Here is a 21,246-nt window from a genome sequence, read left to right as displayed (position 1 = left end):
CTTTACACGAAGTACTGTGGTAACTCTTAAAAATACTTAGATATTGCAACCAAATTGTTCCTATGGTTTCAAAGTATTTGCCATTCGATATTCAAATAAACAAACCAAAACTTTAAACTGCTACAAACTGACAGTCCAAGTCTCTCCATGCCTACAACTTAGAGAAAGGTCTACTCCCATGTGAAAGCTTGCAGCCTTAGACAATAAATTATTCAGAACTTTAATTAGCTACTTTCAAAGAAACCATTGATTTCAATCATTAGATGAACTGTGAACTTCATAAGGCAATATGCTTTAAATGAATCTCTTAAGATCTGCTTCTCAAAAGTCTTTCTACAAAGGACCCACAGACTTTCATTTTCTTTGGTCACACAGCATTTCCCAAATTTAGCACTTTTGCAGAGCTGTTCATTTTCTGCAAAGTATAAACAACACAGAAAAAGGGAACTGCCCAAACCTAAGTGGTGCCAGATGAGCTGCTCTGAATTCACAGAGCTTTGTTTTCAAGTTTCCTAACCCAATACTAACTCAAATAGCAAGAACAGTCTAGGAAATAAAGTCCCTTGAACTTGTGAGAGTAGTCAAACAAAGAATCAACTTCCCTCACGTCCCACACACAAAAATCGATGTTAAAGAGCTGTTTGCTTTCATCTTTTAGCTACAAATTGTAGCAACACTTAAGTTTTCATTGCAGTATCAGTAACGAAGGTGCATTCCATGTTAAGGATCATTAAGAAAGCGCCCAGAAGAAATTGTCAAGATTCAACTTCTCTTCAAAAACTGTGTACAGTTCTCAGTCTGGACCCTGTGTGAGAGACCGGGAAGTGGAGATCTCTCCGTGTGAGAGGCTGGGAGAAGCCTGGGATGCTTTCAGGTGAAAACTGGGAGGACAAACCTTTCTATGTATGGGACAAAAGTTAAGACTTGTGAGAGAGGATTCTGAATTATTCTCTCTCTTCTCTCTTTTTCCTTTCCTTTCTTTTTACTATTCTTTGTGTAGATTAGCTTGTCTTTTACTGTATTGTGAAAAGCGCTAATAAAACTTTATCCAAAAGAAAGAAAGAAAACTGTACAGTTCAAGTCACTGCACCTCAAAAAAGTGTATTGCAGAGCTCTAAAAGGTGAGGAAAAGGCAAACAACATGATTAGGTTGCTGAAGGAACTCCCCTGTGAAGAAAGGCTACAACATTTGGAACCTCTTAATTTAGACAATGGGACATGGGTGGCGCTGTGGTCTAAACCACAGAGCCTAGGGCTTGCTGATCAGAAGGTCGGCGGTTCGAATCCCCGTGGCAGGGTGAGCTCCCGTTGTTCGGTCCCTGCTCCTGCCAACCTAGCAGTTCGAAAGCACGTCAAAGTGCAAGTAGATAAATAGGTACCGCTCTGGCGGGAAGGTAAACGGCGTTTCCATGCACTGCTCTGGTTCGCCAGAAGTGGCTTAGTCATGCTAGCCACATGACCCGGAAGCTGTCTGCGGACAAAAGCCGGCTCCCTCAGCCTATAGAGCGAGATGAGCGTGCAACCCCAGAGTCGTCCATGACTGGACCTAACAGTCAGGGGTACCTTTACCTTTGATTTAGACAAAAAGATGATGTGACTAAGAGGTATATAGGGCCAACACAATGCTGCTACCTAAAGCAAGACCAAAATCTCCCCCTACTCCAAGTCAACACTTGGGATTCCACAGAACTGGTACTTGAATCTTACTTCAACACTGGTTACTGCACAGCATCCTCCAACACACCTGAGGACAAGAGTTGGCTCAGAGTGGGAAAGGCAGGTCACACTGCACACACAGTGCTGTCCTCCAGTATTCTTCTGCTGCTCCTTGTCTCACAGCAACTGCTACCCAAGGTAGGGCTGCCGTAAGACCAAGTTTTCCTGGACACATCCAGTAATCAGGCTGCAAAAGTGGCGTCCGGGTTCATTTCTGCTGAATCGGCAAAATGTCTGGGTAGTGCGGGGTTTTGCTTTTATTTAAAAATCCTTTACAAAACCCAAGAAGAGTCTCCAATCTTTTTTGGGGGGTGTTCCCCCAAAAAGCTTGAGAACTCTGTCTGGATTTTTTCACTTTTGGGACTATAGCAACCCTAACCCCAAGGGGACTGTCTCTTTCTACCTAATGGTAGAAGTGAGCCTGGATATATAAAATAATACATGGTGTAGAGAAAGTGAACACAGGGAATCTGTTCTCCCCCTTTCCATAGTAATAGAATTCAGAGTCCTCCAATGAAACTAAATGGTGGGGAATTCAGGGCAGCAAGAAGGAAGCAAAGTTAAAACTATTAAATTTTCTACCGCAAAATGTGGTAATGGCAATGAATTCAGTTGAATTTAAAAGTTGAATTATGGCAAAGTCATGTTGGATAAAGTTTATCAGTGACTATGACAAACCTACACAGCATCTTAAAAAGCAAAGACATCACCTTGCCAACAGAGGTCCGTATAGTTAAAGCTATGGTTTTCCCAGTAGTAATGTATGGAAGTGAGAGCTGGACCATAAAGAAGGCTGATCACCAAAGAATTGATGCTTTTGAATTATGGTGCTGGAGGAGACTCTTGAGAGTCCCATGGACTGCAAGATCAAACCTATCAATTCTTAAGGAAATCAGCCCTGAGTGCTCACTGGAAGGACAGATCCTGAAGCTGAGGCTGCAATACTTTGGCCACCTCACGAGAAGAGAGGACTCCCTGGAAAAGACCCTGATGTTGGAAAAGATGGAGGGCACAAGGAGAAGGGGACGACAGAGGACGAGAAGGTTGGATAGTGTTCTCGAAGCTACCAGCATGAGTTTGACCAAACTGCAGGAGGCAGTGGAAGACAGAAGTGCCTGGCGTGCTCTGGTCCATGGGGTCACGACAAGTTGGACACGACTAAACAACTAAACAACAACAACATCTAGCATGATGATTGTATAGTAACTCCAGGTTCAGAGGAAGTATGACTCTGAATGCCAGTTGCTGTGGAACAACAGCAGGAGAGAGCTACTGTGTTCATGTCCTGTGTATGAGCTTCCTCTAGGCATCTAATTGGCCACTGTAGAAAACAGGGTGCTGGACTGGATAGATGTTGGTCTGATCTACTTGCGGTCTTAGAAGATAGCTTGGAAATGGAAATTTAGATACAAACATATCTTTCTCAGTGGAATGGTAACAAGCAAGTCTAATGGAAAAGATGGTAAATCACAGAACTGTAGACTTGGAAGGGAGCCTGAGGATCATCTAGTCCAGGGGTAGTCAACCTTTTTATACCTACCACCCACTAATGCATCTTTCTTGATGGTAAAATTTCCTTACCGCCCACCAGTGCTCGATGGAAGGAGGATTCAGCTTGTGCCGTAGAACCCCCTACCGCCCACCTAGAATCCTGAAATGCCCACTAGTGGACAGTAGGGACCAGGTTGACAACCCCCTGCAATGCAGGAATAAATGATGTGGAGACCACAGGTTTGCCACCTTTAAAATGTATGGCTGCATTTTAATTGATTATAATGTGCTTTAAATATAATGGTTTTAAATTGTCTAAGATTCTATATAAAAACATGTAAAATGAATGTTAAGAACATGGATTGCCTGTGCCCAGAGAAGGGCAGAAACGAATTTTATATGTGCCTGTGACAGATTTATCACATTAATAATACTGATGAATTTGCATTGGATGAGCAAAATCTGAAGATCAGTATGCAGTTAATTGATTTCAGATGACAGTTTTGCCATGGCTGGGTGGATCCGATAAGTAACTCTGGAATAATCCTCTTGAAGCCAATTAGGGTGTTCTGCAGTAAATAGAGGATTGTATCATACAAATCCCATTTTACCTGAGAAGATTAGTAAGTATTGCTTATTTATCATCAAATGTAATGTAGTGCTGAGAGACACAGAAAACATAGCTTAGTAATGAAGTTAATTCTCCAATAAGAAAAATGGTATTTTTTGCAAGTATGTCAACAACTCATCACTAAGCTGTCACAGATACAATTCTAACATCTGCTAGCTTTGAACACGGAGCCATCTGTTCCAAAAGCCATGAAAACCAATCTAACATTTACAGTAACTAGTCTTATTACACGCAACCTCCAGAGCAGTGAGATACTATCTGTCTCAGGCCTTTGACACAGACAGGGCTATACATTTTAAAACTCATGTTTTGAGAACAAAATCAATAAGAATCCTGTAAAATTCTGAAATATCTTTTTTGTAAAATTATTCAATCCACTGCACACGCCCCCAATCCAAGTTGTATGTTTGAGCCACAAGAAAGAAAAAGGTTTTTCCTCAAAACATTCCTCCACTCTTCACATCATCTCAATTAAGAACAAATGCAACCTTAAGAGAGAGAAAAACTGTGTGGGACTTAAGATCTAATTAAGGGTGAGAGGCAGACATGTTCAATTTCATCTTTTGTCTTACAGCTTAGATACTATGAAACTAAATAGGAAACAACAGCAAAAACAAAGGTAGTATTTTCTCAGCCAGCACAGTGATTACTCTGTTAACATCACACCATAAATATATAATGCACTTCAATCCATACACTGCCATAGTTAGCTAATTCACACATGCGAAAGTTCAAGATTAAATGCAAAGCTACTGGTATTTCCTAAGTAAGGATGTTTCTGCATGTGTCTCTGTATCCCATCAATGGGTATTCCTTCATACTACCAATATTAATATGAGAACCTCTAACAGGCATCTGCACATTGTTTAGTATTTCTTTTCACAGATTAATAAAAGAGAGATGAAAATACAAGCTTAGAGAAAGGAAACCCTCACCTTTAACATCCATGCACAAATACAAAATCATCCAAGTTATCAAAAACTTCATTTTAGGCACTCAAGATCCAAATAAGTCTAAACGTAATGCAAGAATATGGCAAACTCTCAAGCAGTGGTATCAGTTGTAATATCTTTATTATTTTTCTCCAAAATAAAAAGTCCCTGCCATTCTAGACAAGAATTTGAATCCACCTATATCAGTCAGCAAGGACTGAATTGCTATTATTTTTCAAAATTCACTGCTTCCATCCTGGTTATAAGAAGCCCATTCTCTGAGCTATAACTGTGCTAGCAACTACAATCTTATACTACAATTACTACACTGTTCTGTACATTGTTTTCATCACCTGTTTTCCTCTAGTAAAATATTTTCTCATTCCAAACCAAGTGCCAGATTTCTAAAAAAGATACAAACACATATACCATCAACTAATTTGTTCTAATGCAATATTTACTATGTTCCAATGAAGGCTACAGCACTTATGTCCATTTTAACACTACCATTGTAGCAAAGCACTGCAAACACAATCACTCCTTCTGGGACTAGGAACTGGCTAGCTGCCAATATCACAGCTGGCTGCAAAGTTAGAAATGAAGCTGTGGCTCATCAGAATACCTCAGTTTTCAATGACAGAGCCACCATGTGGTTCGTGCCCTGGCAACACTACAAAGTTCAGTGTAGATGTACCCTGGATATTATGATGTTTCTAGAACTGTTGTCCAGACATTATGGCATCCCAAGCAGTAGTGAAACTGAAGCAGCACTTCGCTTTTTCCACTACAATGACTGACAGCTGAATGTGAGAACTGAATCCAGAGAAAAATATTGCAACTCAGTTGGCACTGGTCACTGTCTGAGGTCATCCATGAAGAGCTTTTCACAAATGTGAGTGTTTAAAGTGGTGGATATGCATATCTCAACCAGTTCTATAAATAATTTGCAAAGATGGTTTGTGTTAGGAGTTCAGCCTACACTCGACTGGCATGTTCTCTCCCTCCTGGTCTTTTGTTCGGGAGCTTCAAAAGCTTTCTTCAGCCCAAACATCACAGCGACCGATGCCAACTGACACCAGCACACTTAGGGATCCACAGAGTTTGCACAGCATGCGCGTGACAGACCTCAGCAACTCAGCATTTTGGCTAATCTACTTTATTTACATATAAACACACATGGAGCACTGCAACATGGCTCCCTCTCTCTCTATCATCAGACAGCAAAGAGAAAAAGAACAAAGGACAATAGTCCCACTTCACGGAACACAGTAACACAAACATCCTGTCTCCCACTTCCCACTCTGTGGAGTCAAAACATATACCGTCATGTGATAGACAAAAATCCCATGACTGCAATCATGGAGCAGGAATTCTAACAGTTTGTTGTCCTGTATCCTTCTCATTGTTCAACCATGTCATGAGCCTTGAATCTAGCAGTTATCTGAACAAAAAGGCTGCAAGGCCACAAGATAGGGAGACCATTGCACTAGGGGCTGAGGAACAGCAATAGCTTGTGGAACCTCTCAGACCACCAGGGCCTATAGGGACAGAACTCACGACCCTCACAGGCACAGTCTCCCGAGTCTCAAGAATCAGATGGCGCCCACTGCACAGTCCAGAGAAGCAGGTAATGCACCAGGAAGAAGACTGTGGAATAGAGGTGAAGTTCCTGTCCTCAGGACAGAGGGTTGGTCCTTTAAGGCTGCAGAGTTCTCTACTTGTGGGTGGAAGCAAAGTCTTCAAAGGCCTCCACCTAGTGTGTGAGCATATGAAGTGGGAGGTCCATTTTTTAGAACAACACGCCCCCCCTCCCAATACACAGCACTTTTCTCTTGGTCAAACTTATTTCCAGTATCATAGCCTGCCAGGGTAGGGTATGCATTTGGGTGTAAACAGAAGACAGTAGAAATGAACACCCCACAACAATGTGCTCCTTTGCTCTGAAAATCTGGTCTCCAACCCACATTTTGGACATGATGATAGTAAACCAGTCTGCCCCAGTTGGGTATACTTTGCCTTTACATCAGTGCCATCAGTGGTCCATAGGCTATCATGTATTAGAATGAGGAAATTGTGTCTGAAAATAGGCAGGTGATCAGTAAACTGAAAATATTGAAATTCAGAGAGACCAAATCGGACTTGGCTAAACTGCATCAGTTCAAGTCTCCAAATTTTCTGCTCTTTTCTTTGAAATCAATCCCTCAGTTCCAGCTGCAGAAATAATATAACCTCCAAGGCACAATATCTGCCAGAGACCAATACCTGTGTTTAATATGTTCAGATATTTCTTTCTAGGTATTTGTTTTAGAAACTTTATGAAGTTGATATAGTGAAAGGGCACAGCAAGCTTTGTTTTGCCTTAGTTTCTGTGGGTCTCATGTTCCCATGTATATTTATTATCTTAAAATGTGAAGTACGTGAAAGGCAGGGGGAAAACTTCTGCCAACTCAGAACAGTAGGCTTTAAATTAGATACACTCACTATGAGTATGGTTTGCAGAAGCATTTGACAATTTTCACCTTCTAAAAGACAGCTTTTTCCATTTTTCTATTAACAAAAAATCCTTAAAACATACTTTTCTATATTTTATCATCTTCAGATGAGAGAGCATCTATAGATTTGAAGCAATTTAATTTATCCAATTTTAATCTGACTGTTCATCCAGATCAACGGTTCTTATTTCCTTTTATTGTTAGTGTATGGCTTGTAAAAATTGGAAGGCATTAAACTATGTTTTATCAGAGCAGACCCACTGAAAGTAATAAGCATGGCTAAGTTAGAGTCATTAATTTCAATATTTTACTCTATGTAAAATATTCAGCAAACCATGCTTAGGATATTTAAAGTTTCCAGGTTTAACTTCTGCCTACTCCAGTTAAAGGAGCAGCTAGGAAGAACTTTGCCTTGGAGGCCAGTGCTAGTCAGATTAAGCTAGACTTTGCCAAACTGGTGCCCTCTAAATATTATGGATCACAACTCCTATCAGGCAGTTGCAGTTCAAACCATCTGGAGGCAGTAATGTTAGCAAAGGCTAGATTATAGAACACTGCAGCACGTAGACCAGGCATAGGCAAACTCAGCCCTCCAGATGTTTTAGGACTACAACTCCCATCATCCCTAGCTAACAGTGGTCCAGTGGTCAGGGATGATGGGAGTTGTAGTCCCAAAACATCTGGAGGGCCGGAGTTTGCCTATGCCTGACCTAGACCAATAGCCTAATTCAATATAACGCAACTGCATGCCACCCCACCCCAAAAAATGTGATTCCATATGGTAAAATGAAAAATGAAACTGGGTCTACAAGGTTTGGTTACAGGTTTGAAAATTTGAAGACTACTGTTCTAGAAAAGCTTGGATGTAGGCAAGGGTCTGCAGTGGGGAGAGAAAGGGAAGGGGAAGATTGGGAGACACCCCAGACCAAAATCCTAGGAAGTGTAAACAATACTAAACTAGATGGATGAGAAGAAAATGTGAAAAATAGGGCAGCTTCCGATGCTGACTCTCCAGTTTATCAAGTTGTGGTGTTCCTGCACTATAAAAATGAACTTTGGGAAGATTTTTTTAAAAATATTCCTAGCTCATTGACCAAGAGAAATGGTATGCATTTATGTGCCTTGAACACCTAGGTCTTAAGAAGAAACTCATTATGTTAATGTGGTCCTGAGCAAGGCAGTGTTTTTGAAAGGGATCAGTGTGACCCATTACCTTGGCCATGTTGCCCAGTCTTTCCCACAGCAATAAAGCAACAGTCTATTTCATGTACTGAAGCTCTCTTCGGAGGCTCTTTGCTCTGCTGAATAGAGATGGCCACAACACCCTCACTTTGACTGGGAGTGGGTGGGCTGGGATCTCTGAACTTTTTTTGTAGCATTCTTACAAAGACATGGGGGAGAGAGGAGCATCAGCTCTCTGTAGTGAGGACATTAGAGCATACTCATATCTTCCACGGCTCATTGGAACTCTGGGAGTTGTAGCTCTCTAAATCTATTTTCAGAAACTATGCAAAGTACTCAGCAGGAGATTAAGATGACACATCCCAATAATCCAAGACCCCAGTCAATTAAACACACATACCGCTTGCGCCATAAAAACTCTACTATGTTTGTCTGATTTGGGGGGGGGGGGGCAACTTAAGAAATACTAGTATTTTCTTTTACTCAAGTTTTTTTTCTCTCTTAACATGAAAGTGCCTCAAAGGAAGAGGTTTTACCGAAGCATTCAGAAATGTACTTTGCTTCTATCTAGGAAGGCCAATAGAACGGAAAGAGTGGTAGACACACTCTATTACTGTACTCTTGTTCTGCAAATACAAAGTTGCAATTCACAGGTAGTTTTAAGGCAAGATCCCTTAAGAAGTTTCAAAGACATGAATTGTCACAAGGACAATTTTCCGTTTTAAAAGGAAATAATCATAACTGTTAGATACCTTTGAAATGTCAGTATTCTTTGAAACATCAGTATTTTTTTAAGAGTGTTTGAACCATAACACCTATCTAGAAGAGCAACACAAATATAGTCAGTTGTACTACAACTCAGCAAAATATAATGGCATCTTTATCTCTACATTTTAAGATCCTGGTGCCAGGCCTAGATCTATACCTATTATCTACTCCAGATAATTACATGCTCAAATAAATGGCTTGAGGACTTCAGCTTGGAGAGCAGAAGAACCTTATTTTAAGAGCGTGTTTCATAATGGTAGGTGATGGACTTCTTTTATAAAAGTCTGCTGAACTATTGCTCATTTCTTTAGTTTGCCAGCAGTTTTACATAACAGCCCAATTTTAGAAAACAACACTGCTAAAATGACAATGTAAAACATTAAGCCAATGTTATTATAGCCAAATATTCCCTGAACAAAAAGCTGATATTTCTAGTGTGGAAAAATCACAACGCAGAAAGCAAGCCAGAACAGTTTGCTTTCCAAGAGACATGTGCTTTGGAGCCCACACATACTACCTTAAGTAAAGCATACAGCATCTGAACAGCTTCAATAGGATTTTAATTATTGTGCATTCAGGAGACCAATACTCAATGGGGGGGGGGAGCACACTAAAGAGTTACTGCAACTACCAGTGAATGATCTTCAGAGGGATACGACAGGCTTTTATTCCCAAATATTTGCAGGGAGAAGTCAATAACTCCTCATATTACGGCTGGATGAATCATAGTAAAACCACAGAAGCAACTTTCAAAAGTTGTCCCCGTATCAACTCAGCACCATCAAGACTAAACTCACACTCTAAACCCACCACTGTAAAACAGATCATACTTGCAGCAAGAAAACACCAGCATGTGTCTCCCATCCAGTATACAGGTCCTTACACATGCCTGCCAACCTCTGGCCCTTCCCTTCCAAATAAATATTCTGCATTAGTATATTTTCTTCCACCCATGCCTTCAAAACCATTCGGCCTCCAATACTGTTTTGTTTTGCCACTTTAGAATTTCTTCAAAGTTTACTCTGAGATTTAATGCAGCTTCGGTCTGCCAAAAAGTTTGTCTGTGGGATTCTGTAAATTTATCTGGCAGTCTTTCTGGCTGACCATCTGGAGAATATTTTAGAGCGAAAAAGAAAAAAAGACAGAGCAAGAGAGAGGAGGAGAGAGAGACCTGCAAGCAAGAACACCCCTGCTTTACCACTCCCCCCCCCTCCCGCGCGCGCACGAACGCACACTCACTAGGGACCTCGATTCGTTTTTGTTAATGACTCCTCTACAAAAAAAAAAAAAGCACCACGTTCAGCCAACACGGGGGGTGGGAGGAGAGGGAGCGGGTTGAGCAATAACAGTCTACTCTTCTATATTCCAAACCAGATCCCATCAACTCGTCGTTTGCAAGCAGATGTCAATGAAAATTCTTGCGCGCCCTACAAAACGTCAGTCCCTCGTTTCCCCGGCCAAACACACACATACACACACACACACACTAACAGTATGTTTCTTTATTAAAAACAAAAAAAACCTTTTAGAAGTGGAATTCAACGATTTGGGGCAGAGGACTCTTTATAAAGAGTCAGGAAGGATTCTTCCTTACACATCTCACTCAAGAGAAGCTCCTTTCGGAGCCAGAGACGGATCCCCCCCCCGCCCCCCAGAATCCACGATCTGCAAGTCATCTGCGCTTTTTGCAGAAAGGAGCACATCTGGAGTCAAGGCTCCCCATCTCAGCCCCGTCCAGTCCGTTGTGGAATGCGCCTAGCGAAGGAGGAAAGTTGCGAGAGAAGGATCTGCCAGGCAGGATCAGGCGGAGGAGGGCGCCAAGTTGTTGTTTTCGCTGCCCCTTACTCACTTCGCCACAAATATTGCAATCACATGACAAGAAGAGTGAGTCTCTCCGTCTCACCCCCCACCCCACCCCCCGCACTTTCCCCGTCCTAATAACCGCCGCCTCCGGCACCGGCGGCAGCAGCCGCTTCCCCTCGCTTACCTGCAGTCTCTCGCTTGCCGGCTGCCACATATTTCTCCCGCTGGGACCTGGCGGGACACTGTTGCTAACGAGCTGGCTGTTGCGGAGCGGCTGCGGGGCTCTGGCCAGGCTCGCTCACATCTGCTCGGCGTGTGTCAGCTTGGGGCGAGCCGCCAGCGGGCGACGGGGGCGAAGGGCAAGCGCCGCCCAGGCGAGAGGCGAGGGAGACGGGTAGGGAGAGCGCTCCGGAGCCCCGGGAGCCCCGGCTACGAACTTGGGTCGCGACCAAGATGTCGAGCTTTGGCGCCGGCTTCCTCAGCGAGGCGAGCTCCGCCGTCCTATTGCGCTAGTCGCCGCCGGAGGCCCCTCAGCGCAGCAGAGGCGACGTGGGGAGGGGGGCGACCAGGCTCTCCAGGCCCCGCCCCGACGCCCGCCTCCTCGCTCCGCCAACGCCGCCCACCCTTCGCTCGGGAGCCCGGCCGCGCTCGGGCGCTGCTGACTGGATTTGCTCGTCGCCTGCAAGAGGCTTCTGCGCGCGGCGTGTGACGCGCGAGTTGCTTTGTCGCGCGGCGGCCGGTTGCTTTGCCCACAGGCGCGCAGGGACCGAAAGCGGGCTGAGGGGAGGGAGGCGTTCATTTGTTGTTTAGTCGTGTCCGACTCTTCGTGGACCAGAGCACGCCAGGCACTCCTGTCTTCCACTGCCTCCCGCAGTTTGGTCAAACTCATGCTGGTAGCTTCGAGAACACTGTCCAACCATCTCGTCTTCTGTCGTCCCCTTCTCCTTGTGCCCTCCATCTTTCCCAACATCAGGGTCTTTTCCAGGGAGTCTTCTCTTCTCATGAGGTGGCCAAAGTGTTGGAGCCTCAGCTTCACGACCTGCCCTTCCAGTGAGCACTCAGGACTGATTTCCTTCAGAATGGAGGGGTTTGATCTTCTTGCAGTCCATGGGACTCTCAAGAGTCTCCTCCAGGACCATAATTCAAAAGCATCAATTCTTCGGCAATCAGCCTTCTTGATGGTCCAGCTCTCACTTCCATACATCACGACTGGGAAAACCATAGCTTTAACTATATGGAAATTTGTTGGCAAGGTGATGTCTTTGCTTTTTAAGATGCTGTCTAGGTTTTTCATTGCTTTTCTCCCAAGAAGCAGGCGCCTTTTCATTTCGTGGCTGCTGTCACCATCTGCAGTGATCATGGAGCCCAAGAAATTAAAATCTCTCATTGCCTCCATTTCTTCCCCTTCTATTTGCCAGGAGGTGATGGGACCAGTGGCCATGATCTTCGTTTTTTTGATGTTGAGCTTCAGACCATATTTTGCGTTCTCCTCTTTCACCCTCAATAAAAGGTTCTTTAATTCTTCCTCACTTTCTGCCATCAAGGTTGTGTCATCTGCATATCTGAGGTTGTTGATATTTCTTCCGGCAATCTTAATTCCGGCTTGTGATTCATCCAGCCCAGCCTTTTGCATGATGAATTCTGCATATAAGTTAAATAAGCAGGGAGACAATATACAGCCTTGTCGTATTCCTTTCCCAATTTTGAACCAATCAGTTGTTCCATATCCAATCAGTTGTTCCATATCCATATTAGGGTCCTCAAAGGGCAAAGGCCACGCGTGTCTGGTAGCAGAGAGACGTCTCTTTTTTTGCGCACTGATGGCACCAGAGCCCGATGCAGGCGGAGCGGTGGCTTCTCGGTCTCGCCTCTGGGTTGCAGCCACGGTTACACTCCTTTCGTCTTGTAATTTTGGCTTTTCTGGTTGAGGGGGGGAGTACAGGAGGTGTGAGCTGGTGCAACACTTGGGTGCATAAAGAAGGGCTCCAGCCCTGGATCCTGTCTGTACTGGGGGGGTCCACTTTTAAGACAAACCCCAACTTTCTACCCTGATCATGATGGACCTCCTTTCCAGGTTGTTAAAATGTCCCTAGATAATAGTTCACAGAATGTGCTCAAGGCTGCATTTGCCCTGGAATATCATTATGGGCCTCAGCTACCAATGATAAAAGCAGGCCAGACGATAGCCTCATGTTTGCATCGTCTTGATAAGCTATCCCGGGGGTTGCATGGAGCAGTTTTGCTGCTTCCTGGGCTTTTATTGCTGCACCACCTTGACCTAAGCCAAGGTCTGGTCTAATCCGTCATCAGAATTGGGACTTGCAGTTTAGCTCTCTCTGCAAAGCAACTACAGTACTCTATTCTGAACTTAAAAATGGAAAGCGTAATGCTAGTGGTCAACAAAAGAGGTTTAAAGACTGTCTCAAGACAATTTTTTAAAAAATGTAGTATAAACACCAACAATTGGGAAACACTGGCCTGCGAGCGCTCCAATTGGAGAACAGCCTTTACCAAAGGTGTCATGGGCTTTGAAGACACTCGAACTCAGGACGCAAGGGGGAAACGTGCTAAAAGGAAGGCACATTTCGCTAACCCTCACCATGATCGACTCCCGTCTGGAAACCAATGTCCCCACTGTGGAAGGACGTGTGAATCCAGAATTGGCCTCCACAGTCTTACGGACTCATTGTTAAAACTGTGTTTATCTTACTCGGCTTTGAGTGATTGCCAAAGAAGAGAATGCAGTTAAGTATTGGAACTTGACCCTACAGGATAAGCGAAAGGCACTGGCTGAGGGATGTAGGGGACAGAATTCTTCTCAACCTTTTATTTTAATACTATGCGAGTGAAGGATATTTGGTCGGCAACAACACACCTCTCTTATCCCAACTTTTCAAATCCAGATCCTTTATATTTCTGAGCATGTCCAAACATTCCCACTATTTTTTATTATTATTATTATTATCTCACACTGTGGCATTGAGAATTGTATAAAGTTCCTTTATTTTTCCTCTCCACAGTACAGTAAGCCTGCCAGTTATGTGGGGGCTTAATTCCAGGCACCCTGCCTAAAGCCAAAATCATGTATAATCAAAACACATTGGGTTCAATGGCGGGTCGAATTGCTAAAGTCATTTTTTTCAAGAACCCTGCCCCCCCATTTTTTTAATAAACAAATGCCATGCATGTAAATTTCAATGTGCACAAGTTAAATGCACATAAATTGCAGGTTGTACAAGGTGAGTCTTTTAAAAGAGGCCCTGTGGAACATGTGTACTCTGTATCCATGGGGCCTCTTCTAAAGGACTCACTCTGTATATTGCAGAGGGATTCCAAATCGCTGACTTCTTGGTTCAGTTACTGCCAGCCCAAGTGTCCTGAACCCCTGGCCTACCTGGCAACAAGCCAGTATGTCATGTCCCCAGTCCAGGGTCAATCCCCATGCCCAAAGTCCTAACCGAAGCTCAGTCCCGCAGAGATCCTGCAGCATCCAAACTGAGGTCCCTCAACATGGGCAGTTGAGCAGACACAGCACCTCACCTCTGCTGCCCTTTTGTACTTTGCATTCTGATTGCAACATCTGGGCTTGATGATGGATGTGACCCTCACCTGTTCCAAGCCTACTCCAGCTGAGGAGTTGCACCCCTCCTCCCAAAGCTAGCAAGCCCCACCTGGCCAGCTAGGGAGCTGGGCTGTGGGTCCTTGCCTGCCTCAGCTTCCTGGAGCACCCCTCCCACTGCTCCACATGCCTCAGAGTCTGCCATGTTCATGGAGATACGACTCTGGTGATGGTGATGGTCTGGTTCCTGTGCACTGACCCCCCATTCCCTTGTCATCTTCCATCACCCCGTACTTCCTACACCAACCTCTCCTTGCCCATCCTCAGCTTGCCCTAGTGTGTCCCAGTCCCGGCTACACCCCTCACCAGGATCCTCTTCCTTCTCCCCATTGTCCAGCCAGTTCATGACACCAAGCGTCTAGAAAAGTGTGGGGTGGAGACAAGTAATACTCTGCTTTGAGATATCACCATCCTCTTCACTTTAACACCAATATTTGGAGTTGTATTCCACTGAATTGCATTCATAGTAGGCCTATTAAAATGAATGGATCTAAGTAATGTCTATTAGTTTCAGCATATTTACTCAGAGTATGCTTTAGTTGGACACAACCCTTCATTTCTGATTTGCTGGCACATGTTAAAGTGGGTATAACATATAGCCAGATATATGTTGAGATCATTTGACTGATTTGATTTGATTTATTGTATTTATATGCAAATTTTCATTCAAATGAATCTCAAAAGTGGCTTACAGAGAATAAATAATAATAACATAATGAAACAATCACAAATACAGTGTAAGTCATAAAATAATTAACAAATAATAAAAGAATTACAGTCTATAAAACACGATTAACAACAGCATCTAAAAAATAAAAATCACCATTATGACAAAAGTCATATTATTGACAAGTCAATACAGTGTTTATAGATCATGTCTGGTTTACTCGTGAGTTTTTATTTTGAGAGTTGCTGTGTCCTTTCCTCTTTTAAAACAAAGGACCCCCTTCGGGCAGTTAAAATCCACTCAAAAATGTATTTTGAATTCCAATTTGCAGATTGCAGGTTTTTCCCCCCTTACATCTTATTTTCGTTAGGGAAGCTGCTGTACACAGGCATAAGAGCATCTATATATACAAGTACACATTTAAAAATCATGCCCCTGGATTCAACAAGATTTACGTGCAAGAATAGCAACATGCATCAGTTACATCTGGCCTTCCTCTTTATTTCAGAAACATTATGGACAGAAGAACAAAGGCAGAGAGAGAACTAGGAGCTTTCTGATACCCATCTGCAACAAAAACTCCCATCTCTCTCCTTCATTATGCAATCTGCACTAGTAGGTGAGAGTAACAGAGACATCTGCTGGTAAGCGATGCAGCAATTTCCCTTATTTGGCAGGACTTAGTTCAGGGCCCAAAATTCATTGTTTCCCCCCTAGACCACACTTCAGACCACACATGGAAATAAGCAGCAATCTGGCACAGGAAGCCTCGTCTGGTGTTGATTGTGGCAACTGTTCTCTTAATTATTAATTCTCTTCATATTTATTTTTTGAGGGGGGCAGTGGGGAGGCCAAGTTCAGCTTTTAGGTTTTAATACAGTGAAAAGAACAAGACCTTTTGCTTAATGCCAAAATTGCTTTGTTCAGCTCACAATGAATTGACAACATTGTAAAACTGCTATTATACATTAAACTTAAGACAACATGTTGTGACAAATTAGTTTTTTTATCGTTGTTAATAACTGCAGCAACATCTGCAACAACGACGAAATTAAACCATTTCTGATCTTTCGATTTAGTACCAGTTTGAAGTCACCTTTCCTGCGTCTTTAGCCAAAGCACAACAACATTTGTGGGATCATAGCTTTGCAGGATTAGTGCTTGCACAAATGTTAAGGTACTTCTTTAGCATGTCTCCACTAGTGCCTGCCCCATGTAAAAGTTTTTCTGTGTTACACTGACTAATAAACCAGTCAACATCTGCAGAGAAAGGGGTTTTCCCATGATCTGGAGAGAACTGTGTGGCTGCTCTCTGATTTTGGAACATCACCCCTGTTGAGATACAATGCACCCTCGCCATTTGTAGTTCCCAGAAACGATTGAAAACATTCTTGTTTTGACAAGCAACAGTGACAACTTCCAGCCCAACAAAAAAAAACCCCAAACACCACCCCAAATCACCATTATACCCCTTTAACCATCATGAAGAATCATGGAAACCATAGTTTGTTAAGCGGATGACGTCGCAGAGCTGCAATTCCCAGGACCCTTAATAAACGACAGCGCCCAGGATTATCCATGATGGTTAAAGTGGTATAATACTGCTTTAAATGTACAGTGCGGGTGTGACTCCGGTGAGGTTCTCCACTTCCTCCCTTCCTAGACCAAGGGAGTAAGGTGATGGAGAGCCTCACCAGCACTGCCATTGCTAAAGCAGTGGCAAAAGGGAAAATGTTAACCCGGGGCAGGGGGGGGCTAAAGCAGTAGCAAGTCAATCAATGACAAGTAAGCCAGGAAAGGGGCCTCTGCTGCCACCATCACAGGAGGGTGGGCAACAGAAGAGGGAGACGAAGGCAGCAGGGAAGCTGACATAGTGGCCTTGGTAGGGGCAATCCTGCTGCCTTGGGGTTTTGTTTGTGTTTGAAAACCTATTTTAGTTGCTTTATCGTATGGTGGTAAATCACCTTGAAATTTGCATGATTATACATATACATAAATAAATGTATAATAACTTTTTCAGAGCAGTGTAAATAATCATGTTATCAGCACCTTCGGCAACTTTGTTAAAGTTTTCATTAGCTCCTTTCGTTACTATATTGAAAGCAACACACATATCTTGCCATCTTGCGTTTATTTTACTTATGCAGTCACTGTTTTGTGTAGGTGGGGCGGGATGGAGAGTGGAGGAAACACACTTTCCAAAACTTCCCAAAGCCAGGTAAGGCAGAATACTAGAGCCCTTTCGCTTTCTTCCCAAAGCTTGGCAAACATTTACGGGAAGAGGGAGGACTCTAGGACTCTGCTTAGAGCCTTTACGCCACCTTTCCAAAGCTGGGCAATCAGCCCTCCACCTTGCAGGAGGCCCAGTTCAAGGGACTCCTGGCTTTACACAACGCACAATGGCCAGGAACATAACCCCCATTTTCCTATGTATTTGTAGGAATTTTGAACCGCAGCTACAATGGAGGAGACAACACTTAGAACCTGAGTTTTCAATATTATTAGTGTGGCAATTTTGCCTGCATCTCTCTTTCCTGTTGCTTCAATTTCATTCATGTCCTAATCACTGAGTACAGTCACAAACAATTTTTTTTTAAAATTCTGTTGGCTTGGGGAGGGAAACCCCATTGCTATTTCATACTTTCAGCCAATAAGAAACTGCCCATTTCTTCCCTTTTTTTTCCAATGCATTGCATCGTTTCACATTTCCTGCCTGTAGTTTTCCAGACAATTACTCGTAATAAGAAGTGCTCATAGTCTATAATTCATTCTTTGGAGTGCCTTTCTAGTGAGATCCTTCATCCTGCCACTATCACACTCCACACATTTCCGCTTCAGTTCCATCAGCAAATCAAGGTCCTATAGACAACAGACCAAATTATTACTATGATTACTTCTAATGCGCCATCAGAATTCATGACAAGAATGAAAGTAAATCTCTTCTCTGGGTAGCTTTGAGTCCAGAGGTGGACCAGTGAAAAGGATGGAAACAGACAGGAGGAGAACATGATGGAAAGAAAGACAGAAAGGCAAATACACTGCATTAAAATTAAGTCATTCTGAACCAAATTTAACCCATCTTTTTTCCAACAAGGAACACCGGCTTTTGTTTAGCTGGGTATCGGGTTAAGCAAATAATGTACTTGATTATCTTTTTGTGTGAGGTGCAACCAAGCTCACTTTGCTTCAGAAGAAACTGCCCTGACCACTACACTGGTTGGGTACCGAATTCCTTTTCTAGTGGCTAAAACACTCCAAGGTGAGAAGGGTCCACCTCATAATTGATGGGGGGAGGTAGTTCTAAGGCTGTGACTGTCCTGGCTGCAATGGGTGGATGTATACCTGGTTCCTTAATGATGGAGCTTCTTGTCTGTCCGTGTGTCCTGCCTACCCCATTCTACATAGGAGTGCCTTCAGAGCATGCCGATGGAGAGCTGCCTTCTCCCACTGCAGCAGTCTTCTTGTCCTTGCTCACTGGCTCTCTGTTACTTGCCTACTCTTCTCCCTGGGATCAGTTTTGTCTTCCATGCATTCCTGAGGATTTCGTGCACCTATCAAAGCAGGCAAGTAGGTGGGCCTCTAAATCAGGCACGTCCAACAGGTAGATTGCGATCTACTGGTAGATTGCAGGGTGTTCCTGGTAGATCCTTGTTGATCTCTGGCCCCCTCAGATATCTCCTTACAAAAAAGCAAACAAAAACAAAACAAAACCCAATTTTGGCTTCCTAAAAAAAAGCTCTACAACTTTGGGTAGATCACTGCCAGTCTCTTTAGGACAACGGGTAGATCACTGTCAGTTTTTTTAATACTGTGAGTAGATTGCAGTCTATTGAGAGTTGGACATCCCTGCACTAAATGATGCCATGCAGTTCAAGAAGAGCAGGTGTTCTCAGTGTTTAATTCCCAAAAGTGAGGTGCCTTACTGATTTGCAAAGAGGAAGAACTTCCACTACATGCTATAATCAAGTCATTCAGTTCCTTGTCTATTAATCACACTTGACTGCAGTGAAGCACAAGCTATTCAATAGCTGGCAGTATTGGTTCCTCCGATCAGAATAGTTATGAATAAAACCTGAAAGGTGAAGGAGAGAAATATAACTCTACACCAGTGAAGCCACAGTAGTGGAATAGCTCAGCTCTAGTTTATGGAGGAAGGGTTTCAAAGAAAAGAATAATGAAAAGAGCAAGCATGTGGTTAATGTATTTGAATGGATTTAAATAGATTCCACAAGTGCTAGAAGCAAATTCAACTTTGCAGTTACTTTGAAACAGGTCCAGTTTAGAAGTGACATTGAGACTGCGTGAGACACCCATATGGTGTTACTAGGGATAGAGTGTGGGCAACTCTGTCTGTTTCCCAGGTCTGGAGGGAGGTAACACGAGAATGGACCTTTTCTGCAGTGGCTCCCCATTTGCGGAATGCTCTCCCCAGAGAGGCTCACCTGGCCCCTTCATTACATATTAAAAGGTAAAGGACCCCTGGATGGTGAAGTCCAGTCAAAAGTGACTATGGGGTTGCAGCACTTATCTCGCTTTCAGCCCAAGGGAGCCGGCGTTTGTCCACTGACAGCTTTCTGGTGCAACGGAACACCATGAAGGAAACCAGAGAGCACAGAAATGCTGTTTACCTTCCCGCCACAGCAGTACCTATTTATCTGCTTGCACTGGTGTGCTTTCGGACTGCTAGGTAGGCAGGAGCTAGGACAGAGAAATGGGAGCTCATCCTGTTGCGGGGATTCGAACCGCCAACCTTCTGATCGGCAAGCCTAAGAGGCTCAGTGGTTTAGACCACAGCACCACTCGTCATTACATATATTTAGGTACCAGGTGAAAGCATTCCTCTTCACCCAGGCCTTGGGGTAGTTAAGCAAGCTACAGACTTTTAAAGTGGGTTGGGTGTGGGGGGAGTTATGGTTTGTTATGTTATGTATCTTTGTGCTTTTGAACTGTGCTTTTGGAACGTGTTAATAGCTTCTAGTACTTGGAGGTGGTGTTCTATACTCTACATCATAGATTTTTTGCTTCCCAGAAATCTCAGGCTAAGCAGTTTGCTTATGCTGTGCTCCCTCTTTTTTTTTTACACCAAAGGGGGTCAGTAGATCTCTGGAGCTATTAAACTTTTTAAATGCTAGGATAACTTCCCAGTTTCTTTATGGAGCCGCTATTTCAATTGGTTCAAACAAAGCCCTTCTGCAGATCCCAGGATGGGCTCCTGACGCAGCTCTATTCTTGGAAATGGGGCAGTGCCCTTTTGAGATAAGAGCTTGGTTGGCAGCCATTACTAAAGAGCTTTATGTTCAAAATGGAAGCAGAGCTGTGTTCTCAGGTAAAGGTAAAGGGACCCCTGACTATTAGGTCCAGATGTGGCCGACTCTGGGGTTGCGGTGCTCATCTCGCTTTCTTGGCCGAGGGAGCCGGCCACAGCTTCTGGGTCATGTGGCCAGCATGACTAAGCCGCTTCCGGTGAACCAGAGCAGCGCACAGAAACGCCGTTTACCTTCCCGCTGTAGCCGTACCTATTTATCTACTTTGACGTGCTTTTGAACTGCTAGGTTGACAGGAGCAGGGACCAAGCAATGGGAGCTCACCCCGTTGCGGGGATTCGAACCACCAACCTTCTGATCGGCAAGTCCTAGGCTCTGTGGTTTTGATCCTTTCCAGTTAACTACTTCCTTCTGGAATCCGCATGTTATTATGACCTATTGCACAGAGCTTGAACTCTGGCCAAATTCAATGTTCTCCCATCCCAGATGTTTTGTAGCAGATATGATGCCACCCCTCTTTCCTCAAAAGTAGGCAGAATCTATAGAAGGCATTCCTTTTTTTGGTAATTTTTATGCTGGAGTTTGACAGCATTTGATTGGTCCTTTATTGACCAAATTACCAGGAACGTCAACTCTATTTCCACTTGATGGAAAATAAAATCCTAAGGATGCCGCTGATAA

At 43.6% G+C, this 21,246-nt stretch overlaps 1 protein-coding gene across 1 annotated transcript in view; it reads right to left on the bottom strand.

Annotated features, from left to right (window-relative positions):
• The window catches only part of PID1 (phosphotyrosine interaction domain containing 1), a 91,790-nt gene extending 80,185 nt beyond the window's left edge, over nt 1–11,605 (bottom strand). Inside the window, exon 1 of the mRNA XM_083443036.1 lies at nt 11,200–11,605. Within this exon, the coding sequence (XP_083299162.1) occupies nt 11,200–11,229 (30 nt within the window). The 5' untranslated portion in view covers nt 11,230–11,605. The remainder of the gene's footprint in view (nt 1–11,199) is intronic.
• Between the last annotated feature and the right edge of the window lie 9,641 nt (nt 11,606–21,246).

Source organism: Podarcis tiliguerta (assembly GCF_965153285.1).
Source record: "Podarcis tiliguerta genome assembly, chromosome: 5".
In the NCBI taxonomy this organism is placed as follows: Eukaryota; Metazoa; Chordata; class Lepidosauria; order Squamata; family Lacertidae; genus Podarcis; species Podarcis tiliguerta.
The sequence above is the reverse complement of the archived record's forward strand: the minus strand, read 5'-3'. Positions and strand labels throughout refer to the sequence as shown.